The sequence below is a fragment of the Anopheles bellator genome, chromosome 1 (assembly GCF_943735745.2).
Source record: "Anopheles bellator chromosome 1, idAnoBellAS_SP24_06.2, whole genome shotgun sequence".
Classification (NCBI taxonomy): Eukaryota; Metazoa; Arthropoda; class Insecta; order Diptera; family Culicidae; genus Anopheles; species Anopheles bellator.
This window is the reverse complement of record NC_071285.1, coordinates 17,091,507-17,115,186: the sequence shown is the minus strand read 5'-3', so window position 1 is coordinate 17,115,186 and position 23,680 is coordinate 17,091,507. Positions and strand designations below refer to the sequence as shown.

The window sequence follows — 23,680 nt, the reverse complement described above, 5'->3', positions numbered from 1 at the left end:
TCGATTTATGACGTTCTGCGTCGTCTCGCCTCGAAAAAGAAAGCCGCCCGTCTGACAGCCGACGGTCACCATCGTGCAGTGAAACATTAAACATTTACAATCACCGACGCGGCCCGGCCAGCCCGACACGCGAAAGGCCGAAGGTCAACCGAATCTGCCACGGAATCTGAACTAGATCTGGTTAAAAGTCAACCATCCAGCGGGGGGCGGGTGGCTGCTCATTGTTTAGCCCTATCATTAGTCACACCGTAAGCGATCCTTTCGCCCGCTGGCGCAACACCAACAGTTGACAATGCCGCCATTTGCATGTCGGGTTCGTGCTGGGCATCCGTTTGAATTTTTAACGTCTACATGATCAAGTCCCCCCCTACCTAACACGACCTCGGTACACGGGGAACGGCTGAAGCTAATTGCACGACTCCCAGGCCCGGTGAAGCTACCCAGTCGTTGGCCGCCCAGTGACCGAGAATGGCAGCACCACAGTTTCGGCTGTACTCCGAGCGGGCTGCAAAGTTCGAGCCGAAATTCGAGACCTCACATGGCACGACGACGATGGCGCCGCCGCCGCCGCCGAAAGTAAAGGCCACCACCGGTGACGGCCACGGGGTGGAAAACATTTTTAAGGATTATTGCGCCAATAGTTCAATCCATGGCTTCAAGTACTTTGTGGGCGCCCATCGAACCCTGGCCGAGAAGTGCGGGCGACTATATGGCAGGGGAAGCGTGTTGGAACTTGTAGGAATCGAACGTTCTGTCCCTCTTCTCTTCCAGAATCTGGTGGGTGATTGTGTGCATCCTGTCGATCTACTTCTGTGGCTGCCTCATCGAAACGGTCTACGCCAAGTGGCGCCGCAGTCCGGTGGTGGTGACGTTCGCCGAAAAGCTAACCCCGGTCTACGATGTCCCGTTCCCGGCCGTCACCGTGTGCCCGGTGACGAAGGTGAAGATGGCAACGCTCAACTTTACCGCCGCCTATCAGGCACTCACGTACGGTGATAACGATAGCATGCTCACCGATGAAGTGTAAGGTTTGAGACCATTTTTCCCGGGGGAGAATCCTTCACGAACGCTAATCGCCCGGTTCGGTTCCTCCAGCATCGAGCAGGTTCTGGCGATGGTGCAGGTGTGTGACTTTTCCTTCAGCAACCTGCCATTCAATCACACGTACGATGACAACCTGGTCACCATCATCCAGCGGCTGGCGGTTCCGTTCAGCGAGATGTTCCTGATGTGCGTCTGGAAGAACCGCCAGGTGAACTGTAGTGAACTGTTTAAGCCAACGCTGACCGAGAGCGGTATCTGTTACACGTTCAACGGGATGTCGGCCGAGGAGCTGCTCCGTACGGACCAGTTCCACCAGGAGTTTGAGCACTTGGGCGAAACTCGATCGGCCGCCAACTGGACGATGGAGGATGGGTATCACCCGCGGGTTGGCGTTAGCACGTACCCGCGCCGGGTGCTGAGTGCTGGCGCCCTGTCCGGTATGCTGATCTTCTTGAAAACGGACAAAGCCGATATGGACTTCCTGTGTGGGGTAAGCGCTAGCGATAGGCGAATCCCTGAAAGGTTCCATCCGGACTTATCGCGGACCCCTGTCACGGGCCGCGATGTAGAACTCTTTCCAGGGGTACCAGGTACAACTGCACAGCCCGAACACGTGTCCGCAGATCTCCACCCAGAACATCCGGGTTCCGTTGGACCACGCGTTCCAGGTGCGCGTGGAGCCATCCATGATCACCACGACCGCGGCGGTCCGTTTGTACAGTGTCGACAACCGGCTCTGTTACTACAGCCACGAGCGATACCTACGCTTCTTCGCCATCTACACCAAGCGGAGCTGCGAGGTGGAGTGTTTGGCCAACTTCACGCTGTACCTGTGCGGCTGCGTTCACTTCGCGATGCCCCGGCCGCCCGGTGTGCGAATCTGCGGGCTGGGTAAGAAAAAGTGCGTCGATGAGGCTGAAATCTATCTCCAGGAGCAAGCCATGGGTGCGGTGGAGAACGGTGGGTCCATCCCGAAGGTGCTCAGCTCGTGCCGGTGTCTACCGTCGTGCACTTTTTTGCAGTACAACGCCGAAATATCGCAGGCCCCGTTCGAGTGGCGCCGGCTGACCGATGCGATGGGACTTTACCAGAACGAGCTGAAAAAGTGAGTCATTATTTAGTAGCTCAGCGATTCGTGCAGCGAAACTAACCACCTTCCCAGTGCCGGACTGTCCACGATGAATATCTACTTCAAGGAGTCCCAGTTCATCACCGTCAAGCGCAATCAACTGTTCGAGCTGAACGACTTCATAGCCAACTGCGGTGGGCTGCTCGGGCTGTTCATGGGCGTCAGCCTGCTGAGCATCGTCGAGATGCTGTACTTTTTCACGCTCAAACCGCTGGTCAACTACTTCTGGCGTCGCGAAAAACGGCCCTCGGTTTCCACCGTGGCCCCGAGCGATGCCCGTACCCCAAACTACGCCCTGCGCTCGTTTTTGAGAGATGCTGCTTAAGGCACAACCAGCAATAAAAATGGCAGTCGAGTATTAATCCCGGGACTTAAGATTTCACAAACCGAGGGGCTCCTCTCGGACGCGGGAATATTTTTTCAGCTGCATTATCCTTCCACTTCGCCGCCGGCCGCCGTTAATGGTACCGATTGATGGCGAAGGACCTCGGCGGTGGCTGCGGTCTCGGCCCCGGGCCTTTATCGGGACTTACAAATCAGCTGTCTAATTCTTAGCCACCCAGAACGATGGGGCGAAATCCCAAAACCGGAGAATGCGCCCGGCCGTGCGGTCGGTCGCAAATCCTTCCACCACGACCGAGTTGTGGATCCTGGACCAGGCAACAAAAAAACCCGAACAGGATTACCGGGAGAAAAAAACATAAATAACTCACATCTGATCTACTGTTTCAGCGGCACATGAAAGATGGTACGACTGGGATACATTAACCGTCACCGGGAGGGAACCAGACCGCAGGAGCGTGTGTTACGTTATCATTCGAACAGCATCAAACCCGGGTGTCCGATCCCATCTCCGGAGGTGCTCGCTCATCGCTTCGGGACCATGACGCGGTACAAACGGACATCCTTCCACGGACACTGCCACGGAGAGCTGGGGCGCGCTTTACCTCTGGAGATGGGTTTCGTATGACATTTAATTTTTTAATTAAAAATGTTTATCCTTTCAAGAGGCCGGGACCGAGAGAGCGAGAGAGCGAAAGAGCGAGAGGGAGAGTGTGAGAAAAAAGGGCTAAGGTACTGGGCGCCCGTGTCGGGATGTTGTAGATTGAAAGCGATATTCTGGTTGGGTTCGTGTTTTGGGAATTTCACTTTCAGCATTTTCAATAGCGGGTTGGGCACTTCGGGTTTTTCGTGCCACGGCCTTCGAGTGCGGGCAGGTGTTGTTTATTGTTTTCCCCGCCCGGGACGCCCGGGAGTCCTTCGGCTGAAGTGTCCACCGAAGAGCGACGGCAGAAAAAAGAAGAAAAGGGCCTTAACATCATATGTCGTCCTGGCCGCCGTTCGGGACCAGCGCCTAGCGGAACATGACATTTCAGAAAATGTTAATGGATCGCTCATAAAACAAAAAAGAAGGAAAACGGAGCTGGAAAATCGGACACGGGGGAGGTGATGGAGTGTTGGTTTTTCGAGCCCGAGTAGCACATGTCGGGGACCACCCGAAGGCAGGCCCTTCCCCAGCGCCGACGAGCAAGAAGTGCAGTGGACGCGCGTCCGCTGAAGGGCTATAAAGATGTGTTCGGTGAGATAAAATGGCGTGTAATAATGGAAAATAAAGTAAATAGTTTATTTTCACTCTCCGGGAAAAGCGACGGAAAAGTGACGGTTGACGGACGACGCACCCGTTCTCCGGAGGAGTTCTCCGTCTTCCGGAGGAGTTCTCGGGCGCATCACCAGATAGCCATCGCAGCTCCCCCCCTTAGTCCCGGCTGGGTTTAATGTGTGCGATCCGATTCTTAACGGGTGGCTTAGTTCCACATAAACCAAGGGCCGCTCAATGGGGGAGTCAGCTTTTAATTCAATAATAGAAAACAAACTGACAGGAAAAAAGTTGGTCGTTAAAACGATCGCTTTAATGCGGGCCCAGGCGACCGGTAGCCGGCCGGCACGATGGTAAGGGTCTTAATTCGGATTATGCCGCTGGTTCCGGTTCCGGTGGCTGCGGCACAATTAAAACCCGACACCCGACGCGAAACTTTTAACCCAAAGCAGCGGCCATCCTTTTAGCGATCGTTTTCTGATATTTTTATGCCATTTATTGTCCCGAGGCCGGCCGGCCGGGCGTGATAACTTCTGGAAGGGCCTCACAATCCCGCCCCAAGGATCCTCGCCGTCTAAGTCCCATTTTCAAATTGCCACCTGCGAGTGGAAAGTTTCGCACAACAATCCCACGGAACCGCCCTGCGGGTGGTCGGTTGGGAGGCAACTCCTTATCGGTGTGTCTGTAGTTAAATTTACGACGACATCCTCTCTCAGGGTTAGCCAACCGCCCTGAGGGGGAAAGTTCCGACCACTCCAACTCCTGACCGGCTCGACGTTGCTCTATTAACGCCTAAATAACCGGAACCATCTTAAACTTTGCCACACGCCCGGAGTTGGGTTGGGCCGGTCCCGATCCGGAGAGGGCCCCGGGATCGTTAACCATTAACGAGCGTGCCGCAATCGGATACGGTAATCGGCGCCGGTGTGCCCGGTGATCCTCCCAGCGGCGAGGCAAGGTTTGAAGAGTTCCCGTTCCCGTTCCGGTTCTCCACGGGGCGAGATAAATATCGTGCGCGGCCACGGCCAGCGGCAACATAATCGTAATCATAAATACACATGAAATTATTGTTTATCGCAGTTTAAAGCAAACAGATGAAGCTCCCCCCGGCGGGTTGTCCCGTTGAGGTCGTGGTCACCGGCCCATCCGCCCGTTAAGCGATCAATAAATATTGCGCCGTAGTGGCGACATTTCGTCCCGGATGGGGATCAATTACAGCTCAGCACTCGTCAGAAGGGTTGTTGGTGAAAGTAATAAAAAGAGTCAAAATCTAGAAAGGACCACAAAATTTGCGACATAAAACCCGGGGACCCGATGAACCCGATTGACCAATCTCGCTGTCGGCTGTCGGAACCGTTAACTTTAAACAGCGCCATCAATCGGTGGTGATGTGTACCTGGTGCGAGTATTATCTTTCCGTGCCAGCGGAAATGTATGTTTAGTCCGGGCAAGTCCGCCCCGAACACAACCCTCACCCGGGGGGACGGGCCCGAGGCCGCCTGCCAATTGAGAGAAGAACACCGGAACTCATAAACGGCGCAAAGTAAGATAATAACTCTAGCCCCGAACCGTACTCAAAGCATCGGCGTTATCGGCACCCAAATCTAGCCCATCACCACTCCCCTCGTCGGGAGACCCGCTTCGTCCACGGACCGCTCGTTGCCGGGTGGATTTTATGGTCACTTCCAGAATTTCGACTCTTCTTGGGTGGGTTTTTCATTAGCCGCCCTTCAGTCAGACAGGGCAGCCCGCTGTCCGGAAACAAACGTGTAAATAGCCGAACCCGTTGGGCCTCGGGCCCAGCCCGGCGGAAGAAGTTCCGTCCGGCCAGTCATAAGCTGACTGGAGGAGAGAAAAACCCTGCCCAAAATTTATCACTTTCTGGTACGCTTGGGCGCGCGCAACAAGACCTCGCGCAGCCGGAAGTGGCGACTTTTAATACATTTAGTTCGCTCGTTGGCCACCCACCGCCCTGGACGTCATTGGCCCCGGGCCCCGACATCACCCAACGGGCCTGCGTCACCCTTGAGACTCGAGTTTCAACGAGCGTCGAGCCATCAAAAGATGAGTCGCGGGGACTTTGGCCGGGAAAAAAGCGGGAGCTTCTCACACTTAACGCTGCGTGCGGTGTGAACGAATCGGCCCGAGGAGTCGTTTCTGACACCTGCTGATTAAATCTTGCCCAAAAATTCTCCACCGGCCACTCCGGTGGGTTTGTTGGGCCACTTTATGTGTTCCTAGAATTTCCCGGAACCGGCACCCAATTAAGGGCAACACCTTTCGGAACCGAAGAACCGAGAACAAAGAAGCCACCGCCTCGGGGTTGGGTGAATAATTTACTTGAAGGAACATATTTGCCTACCAGTACAATGGTCACCGTTTGCCCTATTATTGCCCGGCATGGGCAACATAAGTGCGTCCCGTTGAGGATAATGACATTATGAAAAGCGTTCCCCAAGGCAATAGTTTCGCATGAGCGATCGATCGGCTCGGCGTGAATCCTTCCAACAAAAAAAACGGAACGGCCTCAGGACTCATAAAGGAAAGGCCGGCAATTCCGGGGACCATATTGAACTGTCTCGTGGTTTGCTTCGGGTTTACCTTTCCACTGGTTTCAATCCCCGAAAAATCGAAGTCCCTCCCCTGGCTGGCCACCGGGACGCGATCGGAATATTAAGTCGCGCCGGAGCGCAGCCTCGGTTCGGTGCGCACACTTTTTGTCTGCAAGAATAATGCGCTTCCTTCCTGTTTGCCACCGCAAAAGACTACCAGCCCAGGACGTGGCCAAGTTTTACATTCCATCAGCAGGATGCCGGGGAACTTTAAACGAGCCCGGCCCGGGGCTGCGTATTCGCATCCTGGCGAAAGTAAAAGCAAACGGAACGGAAGGCAAAAACACTCAGCCAGAAGCGGCAACAGAAGCAACGATGCGATGCGTACGTGGGGTATTAAAATGCATCCCCGGGAGCGGCCAGAAGGAAAGGTGTGTGCGCCCGGTGGGTTTTTCGGGTGCTATTCCAAACCCCGGCTTCCTCTTCCCCCGGAGCTGCTGCTGTTCAGCGAGGCGCAAAATTAGAAGGGAAAATCCGGGAAACTAATCATGTCGATTCCGCCGATACTTTTTTCCTCTTTTTCTTTCTCCGGGTGTGAGTCGATTTTCTTTGCCGCAGGATCGGAGGCCGGTTTTTTTTTATGGGCCTCCGTTTCTTTTATTTCACCAACCGACCGGCCTGTTGCGGAGCGATTCGAGCCCCTAAACTTCTTTGGCCCGAATGATCGGTACGTGAGGCATTTGCGGTATTAGGACTCCGGGGGCCATTATCCGGAGCCAGCCCGAGCCCGAGCTCGGTTCCGTCGGTTTCGCCGGACTGCTAATCTCCTAAAACATACAATAAAACAATTTTGAGATTAGAAACAACTTTCCGTCGCTTTCTCTCCGCTCTCTGTGGCTCGCATATGGCGGGCAGCTTCTAATCCCGTTCTGGGACTCCGGCGTCTGCTCTGGTCCACGCGGATTATCGCTTCCCGTCCCGACATCGCTCGCTCACCATCTTCACAGGGTGCAGCAAACTGCAAACGAATGGCTGTTCTTTTTTCGGGACTTTACACAACTCGGGGTGAACTTTCGTGGACAGCGCCGAGGTCCTTCGTCGTCGTCGCCAGTCACACACGAGGTGTCACACGTTTATTTGTATGCTTAAACGATTTGTCACCTTGTTCCCAGACAGACCCCAACAGAACCCCGGGAGCAACAAACAAGCGGCAGCGGGATTGAGTTTCCTAAGCACCGAACCGACACCGAGAAAAGGACATTCAACGCCTCGACGCGTGTGACATTCCTCCGCCGCTGGGCGACTCTCAATCATTTGTTTGACCATCTGTCATGCTCATTTGGTCCCGCGTTGGTTCCTGTGACCGTCGTGTGACGGTTTTAATGATTTCTCCGGTACACTTTTTCACACCCGGACCAACCGAACGGAGGCGGATTAGCAGCCAAGTGAACAACCGATTGTATGAATGACAGGATTTTGTTTGACGGATTTGTTTGCTATCCCTGCCCTGCCGTTGAATGGGCGAAACTTGGTCGCCCGAAATGCTCCGGAACCTCTGGGGGTAAATAGAATTTTAATGGACTTATTTAATGAAGCCAGATGGTCGCCGGGAGGTGCAGGTCGCGATCTTGTGCAAACCGAAATGCGCAATCGGCTCGGTGTCACCGGGTTTTCAGGGTAGCCGGCGGGCCGGGTTGACACTTGCATCTGGGATTAAATCCTTCGCAAATCGTGTTAGGGAGTAATCAGGAAGGACCCGTTCGGAGTTGGTCCTTCGAAGCGTGGTAATTGAAATTAGATACACACCTCCTAACAATATTTGCCACGCACGGACGTTATCTAATATCAACTAATAATACATTGGCGTTGCAACAACTTTGTCTGCAGCGGACACCTCGGTTAGGCGCCCCCGGTCACGTGTGCGCTTTGATTCTGTCAACGGTTTTAACCACCAGTGCCAGGCTGAACCACCGGAACGCGGCTGGCCTGCATTTGACGTTGTGCCCAAGGTGTCAAGGCCCTGGCGAACAGCGCGACCAACAGTTGGCACCTCAACCAGGAATGTCATGTAATTTTAATTACTCCTCTCGAAAGCCCCGGCCACACGCATAGAGAAGGGGAACGAAGAAGTGCGCTGGTGCCATGCATGTAGCAAACAATAATTAAATTATTCATAATTTACAGCACGAATTCCGCCGCCAGTCCGCGCCGACCGGAGAAGGCTAGGCCGCCCCGTGTCCTGCACCGCGCACAGCTAATTATTATTATTATTGAAACAAAATGGGATGGAAACGAGCACCGGAGCCAGCGTCCTAAGCGCTCCATGGCCGCGCTCCCGCATTAGCCGCCTGGGGATATTTGACTAAAAGTTGCGTTCCAACCAGCGAGCGGTACGTTCGTGAAGTTCGAGTCCTGCCCGATCGACTCGGGAGCGACCGGGACTCCGCCGTTGTTGGGCATTGTTATGTAAATGATGCTTTGCGAACCAACTTTGTGGTCGAGAACTCGGCCGCCCGCGGGGCAGTTGCAGGAAGTATGCTGAGTTCCGCGATTCGCCGATCCTGTGCGCTATGCTGATCGGTGGTCGCTGGGTCAAGTTATCACGAACTCGAGAAATCGTCAGTTCGAACTGATGTCTTCCGCATAGAAACCAGTCACTCGGTTTCGTAGTTGATTCGATCATCGACGGGCTGGGGTTTAAATAATTAAAGTTCGCACGTTTTGCGGAATGGTGGGACACCGGTGACCCTTTAACGGGTGCCGTAAGTACCCGAAACTTTAACGCTAATTGCCCCCGGAACGGTGGTTCCGTCCTGTCGTGAGACGCCAGAGTGGAAATCACGATGTTGAAATGGACAAAAATGGTTTAAATTTTTGAACACTTTATGAAGGACACGGTCCCATCCTAGAGCCTTGTCGCGCTGATCACGAAACATGAGTCAACAGGTGATTGGCGGGTCCCGGAAGTGTTGCATGACCGAGGCAGCGGTGCCTGGGTTTAAATTTTTAATTGCACCGTGACCGGGTTGTCCTTCGATATTTTGTAAATATATGTGATGCCCTGCCTGTGGAAACAGTTCAGTGTCAAGCTCCTGCCCGGCCATGGTGAAACCGGATCTACCAAAGCTTCTTCCTGCCGACAAGAGTCCTGGGGACCCCACGGAGGAGTCGGATGTGGGTGAGCAAAGTCTGTGGATCGACTATTGCCTCAACTCCACCATCCACGGGTTCCGATACTTTGTGCCGGGTCGGAGCTGGGTCGAGAGGTAGTGGACTTTCCTGAGGCTGTCGATTCTATTCCTCTAATCGCTCACTAATTTCCAGGGTGTGGTGGATGATCATTTGTCTCGTGTCGCTGTACGGATGTGGACGACTGATCCACAGCGTCTACACGAAGTGGGATCACGATCCCGTCGTTGTGACGTTCGCCGAGAAGTCGGTGCCGGTCTACTCCATTCCCTTCCCGGCCGTTATGATCTGCCCCGAGATTAAGGTCCGAAAGGAGGTGTTCGACTTTACGAAGGCCGCCCATCTGTACGACGAACCTGGCATGAAGCGTTTCATGTCAAAGGAAGAGTTGAGTAAAGTTGGACCCTTGAGTAGACCCTTTCACGGACTCTCGTTTCTTGTCGCCGATAGAATAGCGAAATTGGAGGCCATGCTGCAGGTGTGTGACATTTCGATAGGCCAACAAATCAACAACAATTCGTACGATGATGGCATAGTGGACTGGCTTCAGCGGATGGCCATACCGTTCGAGGACATTTTCGTCAACTGTGGCTGGCGGGCCCACCGGATGGATTGCTCCGAGATGTTCAAGAAGATACTGACGGAAGCGGGCATCTGCTACACGTTCAACTCGCTGGCGGCCGAGGATCTAATGCGCAAGGACCAGCTCCACCCGGATTACGTCTACTCCGAGGAGAACACTTCGTCACCGTTTTGGTCCATGGACGATGGCTACGGGATGGACTCCGATACTGAAAGTTATCCACGGCGAACGTTCGGGGCCGGGATGAGGGCCGGATTTTTTGTGGTTCTTAAAGCCAGAATGACCGATGCGGACTATGTTTGTGGAGTAAGGAACGATAAAAGGGTTCCTCTCGAAGATCCAGCTGAAGGCTTCCTTGTTCCTAGAACTCTTTTCAGGGCTTCAAGGTGCATCTGTATCCCCCGCATCAGTTTCCCCGGATAAACAATCAGTTCTTCAGGATTCCTCTCGGCCAAGAGGTGTCTGTATCGGTTAACCCGCAGATCATCGACACTTCTCCAAAAATCAAGGCCTACAATATGGAGCGCCGGAAGTGTTCGTATAATCGCGAACGAAAACTGCGCTTCTTCAAGCTCTACACCAAGCACAACTGCGACACGGAATGTGCGGCCAACTACACCCTGCAGATGTGCGGCTGTGTGCCGTTCGCCATGCCGCGTGCGGCCGGTGCCAGGATCTGTGGTCTTGGTAGGCTGATGTGTTGCGATCGTGCCCAGGCCGTTCTGGAGGAGATGGACCTGTTGCACGCCATGGACAGCTCGCACAATTCCTCAGCGCGCTGTCGCTGTCTGACCTCCTGCAACACGATCTACTACGACACGGAGATATCGCAGGCCAAGTTCGATTGGCGGATGTTGGCCAAACGGATGAAACTGTCGTCGGAGGAAATAGACACGTAAGCGGGTGTGCGGCGCTGCGAAGTGGGAGGATATGCGACAGTGATCCTAATCCATCATTCCAGATCGGAATTGTCCTACCTGACGGTCCACTTCAAGGTGTCGCGCTTCATACCGATCAAGCGTAGCGAACTGTTCGGGCTGACCGATTTTCTGGCCAATTGCGGCGGCATCCTGGGCCTCTTCATGGGCGTCAGTATTCTCAGTATCGTCGAAATCCTGTACTACTGCACGCTGAAACCCTTCATGGACCGTCGAGCCGCCGTGGCCTCTCGCCCGGAACCGAAAGTTATCAAATCGACACTTATCTTACCACCGGACGAGTACAAGATTGCACCGATTCGTCATCGCACCAAGGATGCGGTGGCCAGCCACTGGTAACTGTCGGACCCGTCGCCAGAAAGCTATGCCGTCCAATTCCGGTCCGACCGCTTTGCTACACTTTATAGCACCGCGGCGAAGGTCGCAAACATGGCTCTGTCCCCTGCGAGATTTATTGCACGGCCAAAGATGAATGTCTCGGGCTTTGTCCGGCACGAAATTGGTGTTTGATTGGAAGCGTCGGCACAGGAAACGCGTATCATTCCGACGGAGATGGGCCATTAAAAGATGACTAAATGAGGCACGGTCCGGTCGCGCACGGCGCACGTTTATCGGCGCATGTCGCCATAAATCAAGATATTGGTGAATAAATTATAACACAAAAATCCACTCCCGCCGAGAAAGGTGTCCCGGTGAGGGGCGCAGCCAAAAAAAAACGGTCACCAACCAACGCATCCCAAGGCGGTTCCAAGTCATCAGAATCGCCGCCGCTTCGGAATGACCCGCTTTAAACGTTGGCAATATTGTTTCAACAATGTTAACACCCGGGAAGGTCCCGGCCATGGCGGGTGCCTGATGCCAGGCCCCAAACTACACTCATCCTATCTAATCAACTGTGCCGGTGATTACTTCGTTAGCAAAGCACCCATCCCGGGCGCGCGTCCCGGTAGCGCGGCCAAATGAGGGTAATAAATCTTGCGATTGTATTACTTATTAATTTTTCAAATTTTTCAAATACAAGCCCGAATGGGACCGAAAACCAGTTCCTTCAAGGCGCTCGGTCGCTCCGTCGGCGAATTCCGGGGGCCCGGCAGTCCACTTGCGCGATTAAACTTTTCCTAATTGCTTATGAATATAAATAACCGATTTATGAATGTGTGCAAATAAATAAATGTCTGCCGTTTTTTTCGGTAACGATACGTGCCCGGGCCGATCCCGACAAACCCCCTTCACGGAATGGGCTCGGCGCAAGATTTACATGCCCCAAGATGCTGATGAGTTTTTCTCCCGGGCCGGGCTCCACGAAAGCATAATTTCGGTCGGCCGGTGGTTCATTTTCAAGAATGCATTAAACAATCATTCGTCATTGGGCCAACTCGGCCCAGTGGCCCTGGCCAGGAGGGCCCGTCGTTGAAGATCATGTATGAGGTTGGCACGATGGCCAGGCAAGTCCCGGAGAAAAACCGCGTAAAACTACGGAGAATGCCGCTTATGACGGCAAAACGCAATTTGCGGTCATGTGTAGAAGGGGGCTGGCCGACTCCGGGGAGGCTGGGGCGGCTGATGATGCGTTCGTCCGTGGTTTTCAGATTAAAACGAATGAGCGTTATTTATTTTATTGTAAATTTCTTACATTGGCTACCTTTTTTTCGGCCACTTTCGCGTGGTGCGTTTCTGTCTCTCTCGATTCTCGTGCTTCGACTCCAGGGGCCGGGTGTTACGGCCCATTAACAGACCCTCGGACCGGTCCACCGTAGCCCCGGGTTTGGGCTGCGTTTCACGTACCACAGCAAATCATTTCTCCGTTGGTCTCCATGGTTTCTCCGCTCACCGTGGCCACGCTACACCAAAAAGGATGTGTTTACGACATCGAACGGGCCCCTGCCCCACTCAGCAATGGCACATTTGGACAGTTTAATAATTATTCAAATGCCTCATCGCAGCGTTAATGGGCCCCCGGGAAGTGGGCTCGGTGCGCGTACGTCGGGAAACTAATGCGCTCCGGTTACTGTAATTGCTCGCAATCGTGCCTTAATGTTGGCGTTGTTCGGGCTGGCCTCGTCCCCCTGTCCGAATTCGAGGCCAAGCACTGTAACGAAAGCGATTTCCCGCGAACTGTCCTCCACGCGAGCAGTTCAGCTACGGTTTGGGGCGGTTTGACAGTTTTGAAAAATTGAACTCATCGAAGTAAACAAAGCGCGACCGGTCCATTGTTTACTCTGCACGCACGCACGCATTCTCATTCTGGGTGCGTGCGGTTTCGAAAGAATCGTGCATCCAGCAGAACAAAGCACGACTGAGAATGTAAATGTTTCGTTTCGCAAGTGAAAAAAGTGTTTTCCTGCTGCTGAATCCGTTCCGCGAAGAGCTCGCCGCGTAAGTTTATGCCCAACAATCTGTCAAGTGTCAGCTCACACCTATCGAGCTAAGGGGTTCACATTATTGTTCTTTTTCCAGGCCCAAGCAATGAGGTATCGGAATAAGCCCTTCGCACATCGAGTAATCTGAACACGGCTCATCTTCAGTGCACCCCATCGGCATCGAAATGTGGCACCGCGGTGCATCATCGGTGATGTTAGTGCGTGATGTTGCTCATCAATTCCATGCTCGCGCATCAATCTGCATCTGCCTGCCGGTAAAATTTGAATTCAATTGCCATCTTTTAACGGGCCATTGCCATTCAATTCAATGCCGTCGTCGCGCCGTCTCATCACAAATGCACCGCGCGCACGGCGCTCGGCAGCATAGCTTTCTTTCGCCAACCCGCCCCCCGAGTGCCAACGCCAATTACATCACTTTATGTTTCGCGTTCTGCCACCATCTTGCCTCACGGATCTGCGGTCCGCTGCCTTCCTCCGTCGTCCGCCGTCTTCGCGCTGTGGTGAGTCGATGTTTTATTATTCTAATTTTGAATTTCGTTCGCGCGCAGCAGTGCGGAGTGCATTGTGCACCGTGCACCGTTCTTCGGAGAAATCGAAACAAAATGTAAAAGTGACTCCCCAACCCGGGCTGCTGGGTGCCGGTGTGGGGTGTGTTGTGCACCGCCAACAACGACGACGGCAACGACGCCGGTACACGGTGAATGTTATGAATTTATCAAAAATCACGTTTGCTGGCTGGGAAATTGTTGCGATTTCGCCGCGTTGTGCACACGTTGGCCCGGGTCGCAACATACAATGCGGGGCCCGGGAATGGGTGATGACAGTTTTGAGGGCCCCCGTCGCCGTCTATTGCTTGCGTAAACTGCTCACGATTCGGTCTCGGATCTCTTCCAGTCGCTTGAGTCGCGTTGCGGCCCTAACACGTTACACCTTCACACGCCTTCAGATTTGCTCACTCTGCGCTTATCACAACCGGCTCATCGGGGGACGGCTGCCGGAGGTGTCTTGTGATGCTCGCTTGGCTACAATAATGCAGTCAGCCGGCTCGCATCACCGTGCCATATGTAAGCATCTCGTGCGACGTGTGGACCCCGTGTGTGACACACCTTTCGCCGTACTGGGTATGCTAATGAGCACGTGTTTGATTTGGCAGGCAACACGGTATTCTTTTCGGTGCATTAGAGCGACTGACTCGTCGTTGAGCGTGCTTCCGCTGCTGCTGTTGCTGCTCGGGCGCCAGGATCGGATTGATTGACGTGCCCTTCGCTGCTGCTGAAATAAGATCAATTTCCAGAATGCCACGACCCGGGCCACGGGGGTTCGTCCTTCAACTGTTCCAACACTTTCAATTAAAGCAGAAAGCCGTCGTTGATGCACACAAATGGAAGCACAATATTCGTTCTCTCTGTCGCTCTCATCAAACAACTCAACCTTTCCCGAGGGCTTAATGTCATTTTAATGGCGATCAGAGTTGAGGATTTTTCCTCACGGTTCCACTTTTGTTTGCCTCTTGGAGGGAACATTATTGATCCCGATTGACCCCTTCGAAGGAGGAGGCCTTCGCTGAGTCCCACGAAAAACTCCCGGTTTCCGGAGCGAGAAACGGAACTCCTCGAACCGGGAACCGTTTGCGTTTGCAAAACCTTTTCCGCTTGAAATGCGGCGCAGTGGGTGCTAACGAAACGAAAAGCTAGAACCCCCTCCCGGTGTAAGGACTCCCGGACGGGGTCCTCCGTGTCACGCCTGTTCCGGCAGACCGATCGTACCTGCCACCGCTCGATGACATCCGTCATTCGGGGCCATTCGGAGTGAAATTGAAGCGGAACCGAGGCGTCCGGCGTGGTGGAGGTTCGCACAATGCTTAGCACAATAATGAAAACCGACGGCACCCGACCCGGGGACACGCTCGGCCAACGGGTGAAGGGTTTAATTCATAAGGATTATATTGACAGAGGTGGCGTCTAAATAAAGGCTGCCTGGGGCGACGTGGTCGCGTTGGCCGGCGCCACTGCTGCTGCAGGACATTTTCAATTAAATTATTTGTAGCCCATTACGGCGGCCCATTGGTTGGCGGAACCTTCGCAAACCACAACGCGGCGTGCCCTCGGTGCTGCTGATGGCATTGATGGCCGCCGGGGCAGCGCAGGTTGATCACAACAGGGATGCGGTTGAAAGAATGTGGCGGGCGTTAGGTTGTTGTTCCGGGGCGCGGAATTTTGAATGTCAGCAAACCGTCCGTACGATCCCGGGGATACGGTTCTCTGGCAACCGCATGGGAACCGCGTCACGTGGCCGCCGCTTTCATCGCAAACTCTCGGGCCCTCGCGTCTTGGGCGAAAGGATAAGTTTTTCGCTTTAAATCCGGCCAAAATAAAACCGGCATCCGGTAGCCAAGGGTGGCCCTTCGGACCGGCGGCAAAACAATTCATCCCGGCTAATCAACCAATCAATCAATCATGATTAAAATATTCAAAAGGTGAAGCAGCTACCGGGGCGGCCGTGCCGTTGACAGCTGATTGATCCGATGGGTTTCGGATGTGATTTTCAAGTGGCTCCTAGTGGCCGCAAATCCTTCCTTTATTCAACTTCACGCGAGTGAAAATGAACTGCGCGCCCGAAATTGTTTACTAAACGGATAATTGCAAAGAATGGGAATGCTTTCCGATCCGAGGCCGAAAGCGGCGGATTAGAGGGGTTCCGAATGTTTGTTTGCAACGGTGAACGATGTTTGCGGCGAGATCTGATTCTGGGTCATCGGCAGATCGACGATAATCTGGGAGAGTTCCAACAACTGGAAAGACCTAAAACTTCGTAAGAACGTCGAATGCCGAAATTAAGAGAGCGCGACGCCACGGCCACTTGCAAGCTGTTCCGTATCCGATCTTTTCCCATCTTGACTGCCTTGAAGGCCCATCCCAATCAATCAAGTGTAATTAGTAAAATTCATCCAGCGTACGCCGGAAGTTACAGGAAAAATGGCGGCTCAATCACGGGCGCACTAGGCGCAGCGGAAAAGCGTCAAGCGTCTGGCGCCATTATCCCAATTAGAACACACACTCCCTGTCCGTCCGTCGTGGGGGGCTTCAGTAGTTTTTCCGTAGTTCAGGCTCACGCACTCGTTCCGCGGCCCGGTCCGGCCTCCGACACTCATCTATCTTCATTTAGTAAATTAATTTTACTAAATGAAAATATCATAATTACGTTACGGTCCACTTTATTAGCGAAATTATGCGCCCGGAGAGAGAGACTGAGAGAAATAGAGAGAGAGATAGTTTTTTTGGCACTTTCAGATTCTATTCCCTCTTATTGTAAGATGATTAAGTGTCAGCAATAGAGAAAAAAATCATTCTTGATGTTTCTGTTGCTTCCGACAGCGATGATAAATGATACGCAATTAAACGCGTTTTACTTTGTTTGTGTGACATTTCCCTGTTGTGATCCTTTTTGTGTGCATTATCTGGTCAATTGAATGGCCTTTTCGATGGGGCAGGAGCACGAGATATGAGAGTGTTACCTTTTATCGCCCTTTTTCCATTGGGCCGAAGGTTGGATTTTATGTTGATTCGTTGCAGAATGTGCGGAAAACTCGGCCTCTGTTTAAACACTGTTAATAGTCTATCATTGTCCCAGCCCGGGATTTATCGTGGCCGCTTCCGCGCGATACAGTACACCGAAAGAAAGCCAAAACCATAATCTGCTATAGTGGACGACAGAAAAAAAAAAACCTTCCGGCGGCAAATAATCGAAAAATCGTTGCCCCATCATCGGTGCACCCCATTGCTGTGGCAATCCCGACTGGGTTTCGCGACAAATCCGGGGAGAGAGAGTAGCTTAAATCTGGTTATAAATAGAGAAACGATGCAATAATATATCGAAAAGAATAAATATCCCCCTGGACATCCCGGCGTGTCCTGCCCCGAAAACGTTCACATTCGGCAGCAGAGTTGGAGACATTGTCTCCGGTGCCTGACGGTGGCGGCGGGACCCGAAAGCATACTTTGCACTTTTCGCGCTGTGTCTTGCTGCCAACCCCGCCATCTGGCTTTTCCCATTTTCCCACTCGCGTTTGGGGTTAATACCGGAGATTTTGCGCTGCCAAAGAATTGCGCCGCGTTCCCGTTTTTCCCTTTGCTCTCATTTCCGAACGCGAGTTGAGTTATGCTTTTTTCGCTTCCTTTTCGGCCACGGTTGGCCCGGGGCAATCCACGGAGGTCCTTAAATGTTTTGCCGTTTGTGACCCAACCCAGAATGTTTACACATTCATTTCATTACATCGCCCGGTGGGGTGGTCCCGTTCCGTGTTTCTCCGCCGGCATCCGGAGTCCTGTCTGGAGCCGGGCTTGTCGTGAGTTGTCGAACTTTTATCGTCGAACGTTTCTCGCCGGACCCGACGGTTGATAATTTGCCATTCGCCAGCAAAACGGACGTCGGCAAACAATGTGAGCAAAGCACTAATAATGAAAACAGTCTCCGAATCGGAATCGGACCGGGAACGCTAACGGAAAACGATGGTCCTTCGCTCGGTTTGGTTACTTCGCTTTCCCGGAAAAAAGGATTTTTTGCACAAAAAGGATGCTGCTTCCTTTACCTTTGCCGTGACCGAACCCGGGCGCGGAAGGTGATGGAAATGGACAATAATTTATCAACCGTCTGGAGGGAAATCCAAAATGTCAGCTGCATTGTCTATGCCGATAATAAATGTTCTCCCGTATCCGGTTGGTGCCGGTGGTCCGGAATGCTGGCCGGAATGGAATTTCGGCACAGTTGGGTACCCTTGTTCCTGACTGGCCTTGCTGCTGATTTCTTAATCTGGTTTTCTTTTCCTCGGCTCGTCTCGATCCCGGAACCTGTCTTTCGGAAATGCTGAGTGTGGATGGGCCCAAAAGGTACTTGTTACGAATCTGCCCGGCAGTGGCTACAAAATTCCCACAGAGGCCTCATCACCCGTTATCGTTATGATCGTCACCACAGCCACCACGTAATCATTATCTATCGGCCATTAAGGTCGGCCGGCAATCGTACGGCACTTCGATTACCGAGGCACTCCTGTGGGAGTGGAACCGATTGCCCGGGCGACCGCTGGGGCCTCAAATCGTAATCCTTTTCCACCCATCCTCACGGGAGTTCCGGTGACCACACGCCGGACCGATGAAAGTCAGAAACGTATTCTCGAGGGAGAGACAGAGATTGTATCGCTTTCATCGAACGAGTGGAACCCGTTCTAAAAACTATTCGTGGTCGTTTTCGTTAGCCGCAGGGCGCGGGCGTCCAGCTTTCGTCCTTCGTGTGGCGGAATGGCCGGCAACTCCACAGAAGTGCACTCGGCACAGTGTGGCCACGCCAGACACAGCATCCACATCTGCACCGTACGCGACGGTCCGAAGAATCAGTTCTTCTGATTTTGTAATGTTCTCCGGCTTCGGGTTCTGGCTCTATGGAATTAAGGATCCGTTACATCGTGGTGGCTGGTGCCTGGAGGTGGTACGATATTTCTAAAATTTTCAACACGTCCCGAAACGTGTGGGCCCCCCAGCCAGCTGTGGCCCCGTTTCGGTGGCCACTCTAATTAATTGCAATTTTTCGGAGCAGCACGCGCTACGGCCAATTATGACATCGTTTGTGCAGATTTCGGGCGCTCTCGTTCACGCTGATTTCCGAGTTCCGAGGAAGTTCTGATTTGTCTGTAGCTAATTATTTTGTAGCACTTTTCGACATCGTTGAAGCGATACGATGGGGACGCGCGAAAACTCAGCTCTGGCAACGAATGTTAATTCCAAGCCCCCTCTGGGCACGGGGGTCCGGGATTAATATTTAAGCTAGCCGTGAAGCATCACGCACCGGCACCAGCGAAAGTGGGGATCCGCTCAAGAACCGCGTCGAGTGGAGGGTTAAAGTAAAAAATAAAAGCTGCCACAGCCTTTGATCTGTACAGTGTGTGCAGCGTGCTTTTGTATGATGCGACATGCACATGCATTTGATGTCCCTCGGCATGGCCCCGTTACCGATTGCGTACCCTTTTCTCGGGGAGCTTTCCGAGGCTTGGGTGGTGAGGGGCCGTGCAAAAGGAGACACTTTCAATGCAACGCATCGCGAAACTCATAACGCCAACGCCAACGACTTTCTCGCTTCGCTTCTTTGATGCAGCGAAAGCCCTCTGCACGAAGGGTGTAAAATTACCATGGTCGAAACAATATAAGCCCCGTTCGCGGAAGGTCCTTCGCTCCGGTGGCCATCACGCCATAACCTCGCAAAAGTGCTTACCCTCCTCATCATCATCGTCGTCGGCGTTGCTGAAACCTGTAAGACGCGTCGGGATGAGCCGGCCGGGCCCGGGTCTCAGCCTGATAAATTGCCGGTGCAGTTGCACACAGTAATTACATCAAACGGCGTGCGAGGATGTTTGATGGAAGGATATCATAAGAAGATGAAGGGAGAGAGCGCAAAAAAAACGCCGCAGCTCAAAGAATGGCTCCAGGGACGAGCTCCCTCGTTTGGGAGCAAAGTGGCTTCGTGGCGCGAGTGGCCGAAGTGGGAAAGACCACGAGAAACAAAAAATCGCCAACGCGCCCTTTGATCTTAACGCGCGCCATCTTTCGCACTTTTCCTTCGCTTCACACTTTGCCGTTTCACACTTTGCGGCCGGCTGGCTGGCCAGTGCCGGGGCCGGGACCGTCGCATCGTATCGTGTCACGTAATTAGAGTTAGTGCCGTGTGATAGTCGTCAACGCGTGAAGCACCGTCCCAGTGGAGGTGATGATGACGCAGGCGGCTTCAAGGCGTTAGTGCTTCTATTTTTCGTTCGTCAGTTGTTTTTTGTCCGCACACTCCACACTTCCAAAGGGGAGAGGGCCAAAGAAGCAGCTTGTTAGGGCAAACATCCGTGAAGAAAGTGCAACGAACACTGTGTGCAGCGCCCAACCAACCGAGAGATGCTTTGCCCGGCTCTAATGTTGGCTTGAAGACATTTTTCATATTTTTCGCCCGTTTTGGCGTGTCATGAAAACCTATTATGTGGCCTCGCCAAACGCTAATGTGCCGCGCAACAAGGAACAGGCTCTAGGAATAGGGACAGGTCCAAAATGCCCTATGGTATCTAAAGGCAAACGGAACATTTTTCATTAGCTAAATCAGGAACGAGCCACGAGCCTTCTCGGAGGGCTCCGAATGCTATGTTTTGTGCGCAACGAGCTCAGACCCCCAAAAAGGGTTGACTCAGTTTTTGTCGTTCGATTTACTGTTCAGTTGATTGGTTTTTAATTTTACGACCCCACAGAAACAGCACCCAGAACGGTTCGAGGCACTAATCATGGACCAGCCAGCGGATGACGTGAAGGTCACCAATTACCGTTACCATGTCTGGTTTTTTTGTGTTTTTAGGTGGATGTCGCTTTCAGCGAACCATAAGCTCGATGGCCTATCGATCTCTTTCCAAGGTCCCTAAGAGGTGGATTGAAAAACATTACAACACAGCTTCAGCCATTCTATTGCGCCACGGACGGACTGTCGGTCTGAGGATACAGGTCAACCTCTGCAACAAAGGGGCCCCGGGGCTCGTCGGCACAAGATTGCAATTTGTGGCTCCCGGCCGAATCGCGACGTGAGGTTCTTTCGCTGGCAACCGCAAGATATCTTTCAAGTTGCTGCACGCTGAGCGGACGGAATTCTTTGACTTGCGCAGCAGAAGAATACCTTTGCATCGCCGGCTACCGGGAAATCCAATCCTCCTGGCCCGGCCCGGCCCGGGGGATGACCGGCCGGCTGAATGCCTCAACCTGCCGGCCAGGATCAGGTGCAACACCCTCGCCTCGCCACATTTGAAGTAATCATCGGTTCATTACCAGTAGCCAGCGCTCGTTCGGAGCCGGCCGGTCGGACCTGCACGATGATTACGGTTCGGTTACAATCCGACCCCTGCTCCGGGCGCGTTGAAGAAGGAGCATTCCGACGCACGTACCCGGTAATCGATATGACGCAGTCCTTGGGCAAGCAGCAGGATTGACCGGCCCGTCCTGGGCCGGTATGCCGGGACGCTGGGAGCAAAAGTGAATCCGCAAGCCGCAAGATGTTGAAACAAAATTTAATTAAAGGAAAGCAGGATATTTTCTCCGTCTCCGTATAAAGCTGCGTAGTTGATGTGTCCGGGGTTCCCGGGCGAGAACCGAGCGAATCCCGACGAGCCTACACCGAGCTCTCAAGCCGTGGGCCCACTTTCTTAGACACTTGCACACTATGGATGATGAAAAGAAACCCCTCGTTGGCCTAGCCGCCCCAATGCAACCGGCAAGCGCGCCTCGGTCTCGGAGGAAGAAAGGAAGTCTCTACTCCTACGCTCGGCCAGAGCCGGCGGAGGAGGGGGACCCTTTAGTCTTAAATTAAGGATAAAATGCGAAGGAATATCTAGTAATTAGACTAATTAAGGTAGCCTACCGGGCCGGGCGGCCCGGTGTTCATTTACTTTGGGGTCCGGCCAGCCGAACGGGTATTGAATTACGTGGAAGAAACTTTGCTGCTCGGGCTCAAGCGGCGCCACAGCACCAGAATAGGCCCGAGCTTTCCCGGCTCGGGAGTGTTTGAAGTCACCGTAGTTCCGTTGGCTTGGTTCGGTGAGGAGAAAAGCCCCTAGTGAGCGCCCCGGAATGCGCCGCCGAACCGGTTTCTTTGAATTGGTCGCGATTTGATAGCGCCACCGCCGGTCGGTGTAAGCACCACTTCAATAATTAACGCTAATGCTGATGCTTTTTATTAAAATTGAATGACAATCGGAGCGTGCGAAGTAGATGCGATGGGCATGATCTGTTTTAATCCTTTCTAAAGCAGCATAAGCGCAGGTGATGGTGGTCCCAAAGGTTCGTTTGCATTTTACGCTCATCGGAACGGATTACTTTTCACCGCCCGAGCCGTTAAAAGACCGATTCCGACAATTCGATTGTGCGATCCGGCTCGGCTCGCAATCGACTGTCGCATCCCCTTCAATTAAACGCTGAGATTTCGGTTGCACTTTCATGTGACACCGTTTTTTTACACTCTCTCTCTCTTCCGGTGGCTTGTCAATCTCGGTGCCAGTCCCTAACCTTTAACCGCCTCACAGACCGGGCAAGGCTAGTCGATTGTAGGGTAGGGAGTTCGGACAAAAACACTCCAAACAACGGTAGACGGAAAAGGACTCGGCAACAACTCGGCCAAAAAAAAAGCAAATGCAACCCCTGGCACGGAGTCGCCGCGCTCAGCGGGACACCCAAACACACAGCACCACTTTGGGACAATTCCTGCTTTACACCCGGCCGTAGTCCCTGCCGGTTTCCACCGCGTAAATCCTCCTCAACAACAATTATCGTCATCGGCGTTTCCGACAACGGCGATGTCCTTGCGCTGCGATGGCCGTTGCAATCTGTGCCACCCCGTTTGGCCTACGGTGCAGTGCCGATGCCGATGAAATTCGTTCCCCTCCGATCGGGGCCGCAAGCCACGGGGAAGGTGTGAAGGTAAACCGAGACCCTCCGCTCCGGCCCGCCAGGGGCTCAAGTGTTTTTCCAAGCAAATGAAAAAAATGTAAATCATTCGAAGCGGGAAAAATCCGCTCTCCGACGGGGTGGACGGGGCTCGCTTTGCATAACAAAGCCCCGAGCGTGGCCCGATGGACGCTCGGGACTACGGTACGTCGGGACTAGAATGTCAAGCAGTGGGACACACTGTCCGCGAGACAGTCCACGGCTCTCGGCTCGGTTGGCCCGGCAACAATTTGTTCCCCGTTCAGGCGCGCGCGCGCGTCCTTCCGCTTTGGCTCCGAGGACGTCGTGGCGTTCTGTGTTGGGCGATCCCAGGGCCCATTATTGACCGGTGCCCCGGAAGTAACCGGGAGGTGAATCAAAATAAAAATCAGATCGCGGCCACTTAGCGGAGCGGCCGACCCTGTCACGTCCTTTGCGTGGTTCGATTTGCGCGGTGTGTTTGTGTAAGGGATCGAATAAATTGAGAAGCTTCAACTGTGACGCTTCGGCGGAAGTGAAACACCTGAATTCGTGGTGCGCGTCCCGTTCCGGAAGGAAATTTAATTAAAATCAAACTCTCCATTCAGCGGGGCAAAGTTGGTGGACATCTTGAGACATCTTCCTCGTAGGGGTGGCAGTGATTTTCTGGAGCGGTGAAAACTTCGAAACACTTTCCGAAATTAAAAGGCACCAATTTATGTAAAAAGCTGCTATAAACCTTGATTCGTAGCTGTCATTAGCGCTCACTCGTTTTTGCTGTCACCACTTGCCCGATGGTT

At 53.2% G+C, this 23,680-nt stretch overlaps 1 protein-coding gene across 1 annotated transcript in view; it reads left to right on the top strand.

The window, feature by feature from the left end:
• Positions 1-468: 468 nt before the first annotated feature.
• The window catches only part of LOC131215129 (uncharacterized), a 40,213-nt gene continuing 17,001 nt past the window's right edge, over positions 469-23,680 (top strand). Inside the window, exons 1-10 of the mRNA XM_058209512.1 lie at positions 469-512; positions 772-1,023; positions 1,096-1,534; positions 1,626-2,149; positions 2,207-2,416; positions 9,400-9,588; positions 9,647-9,898; positions 9,962-10,400; positions 10,460-10,989; positions 11,056-11,367. Of these exons, the coding sequence (XP_058065495.1) occupies positions 469-512; positions 772-1,023; positions 1,096-1,534; positions 1,626-2,149; positions 2,207-2,416; positions 9,400-9,588; positions 9,647-9,898; positions 9,962-10,400; positions 10,460-10,989; positions 11,056-11,367 (3,191 nt within the window). The remainder of the gene's footprint in view (positions 513-771; positions 1,024-1,095; positions 1,535-1,625; positions 2,150-2,206; positions 2,417-9,399; positions 9,589-9,646; positions 9,899-9,961; positions 10,401-10,459; positions 10,990-11,055; positions 11,368-23,680) is intronic.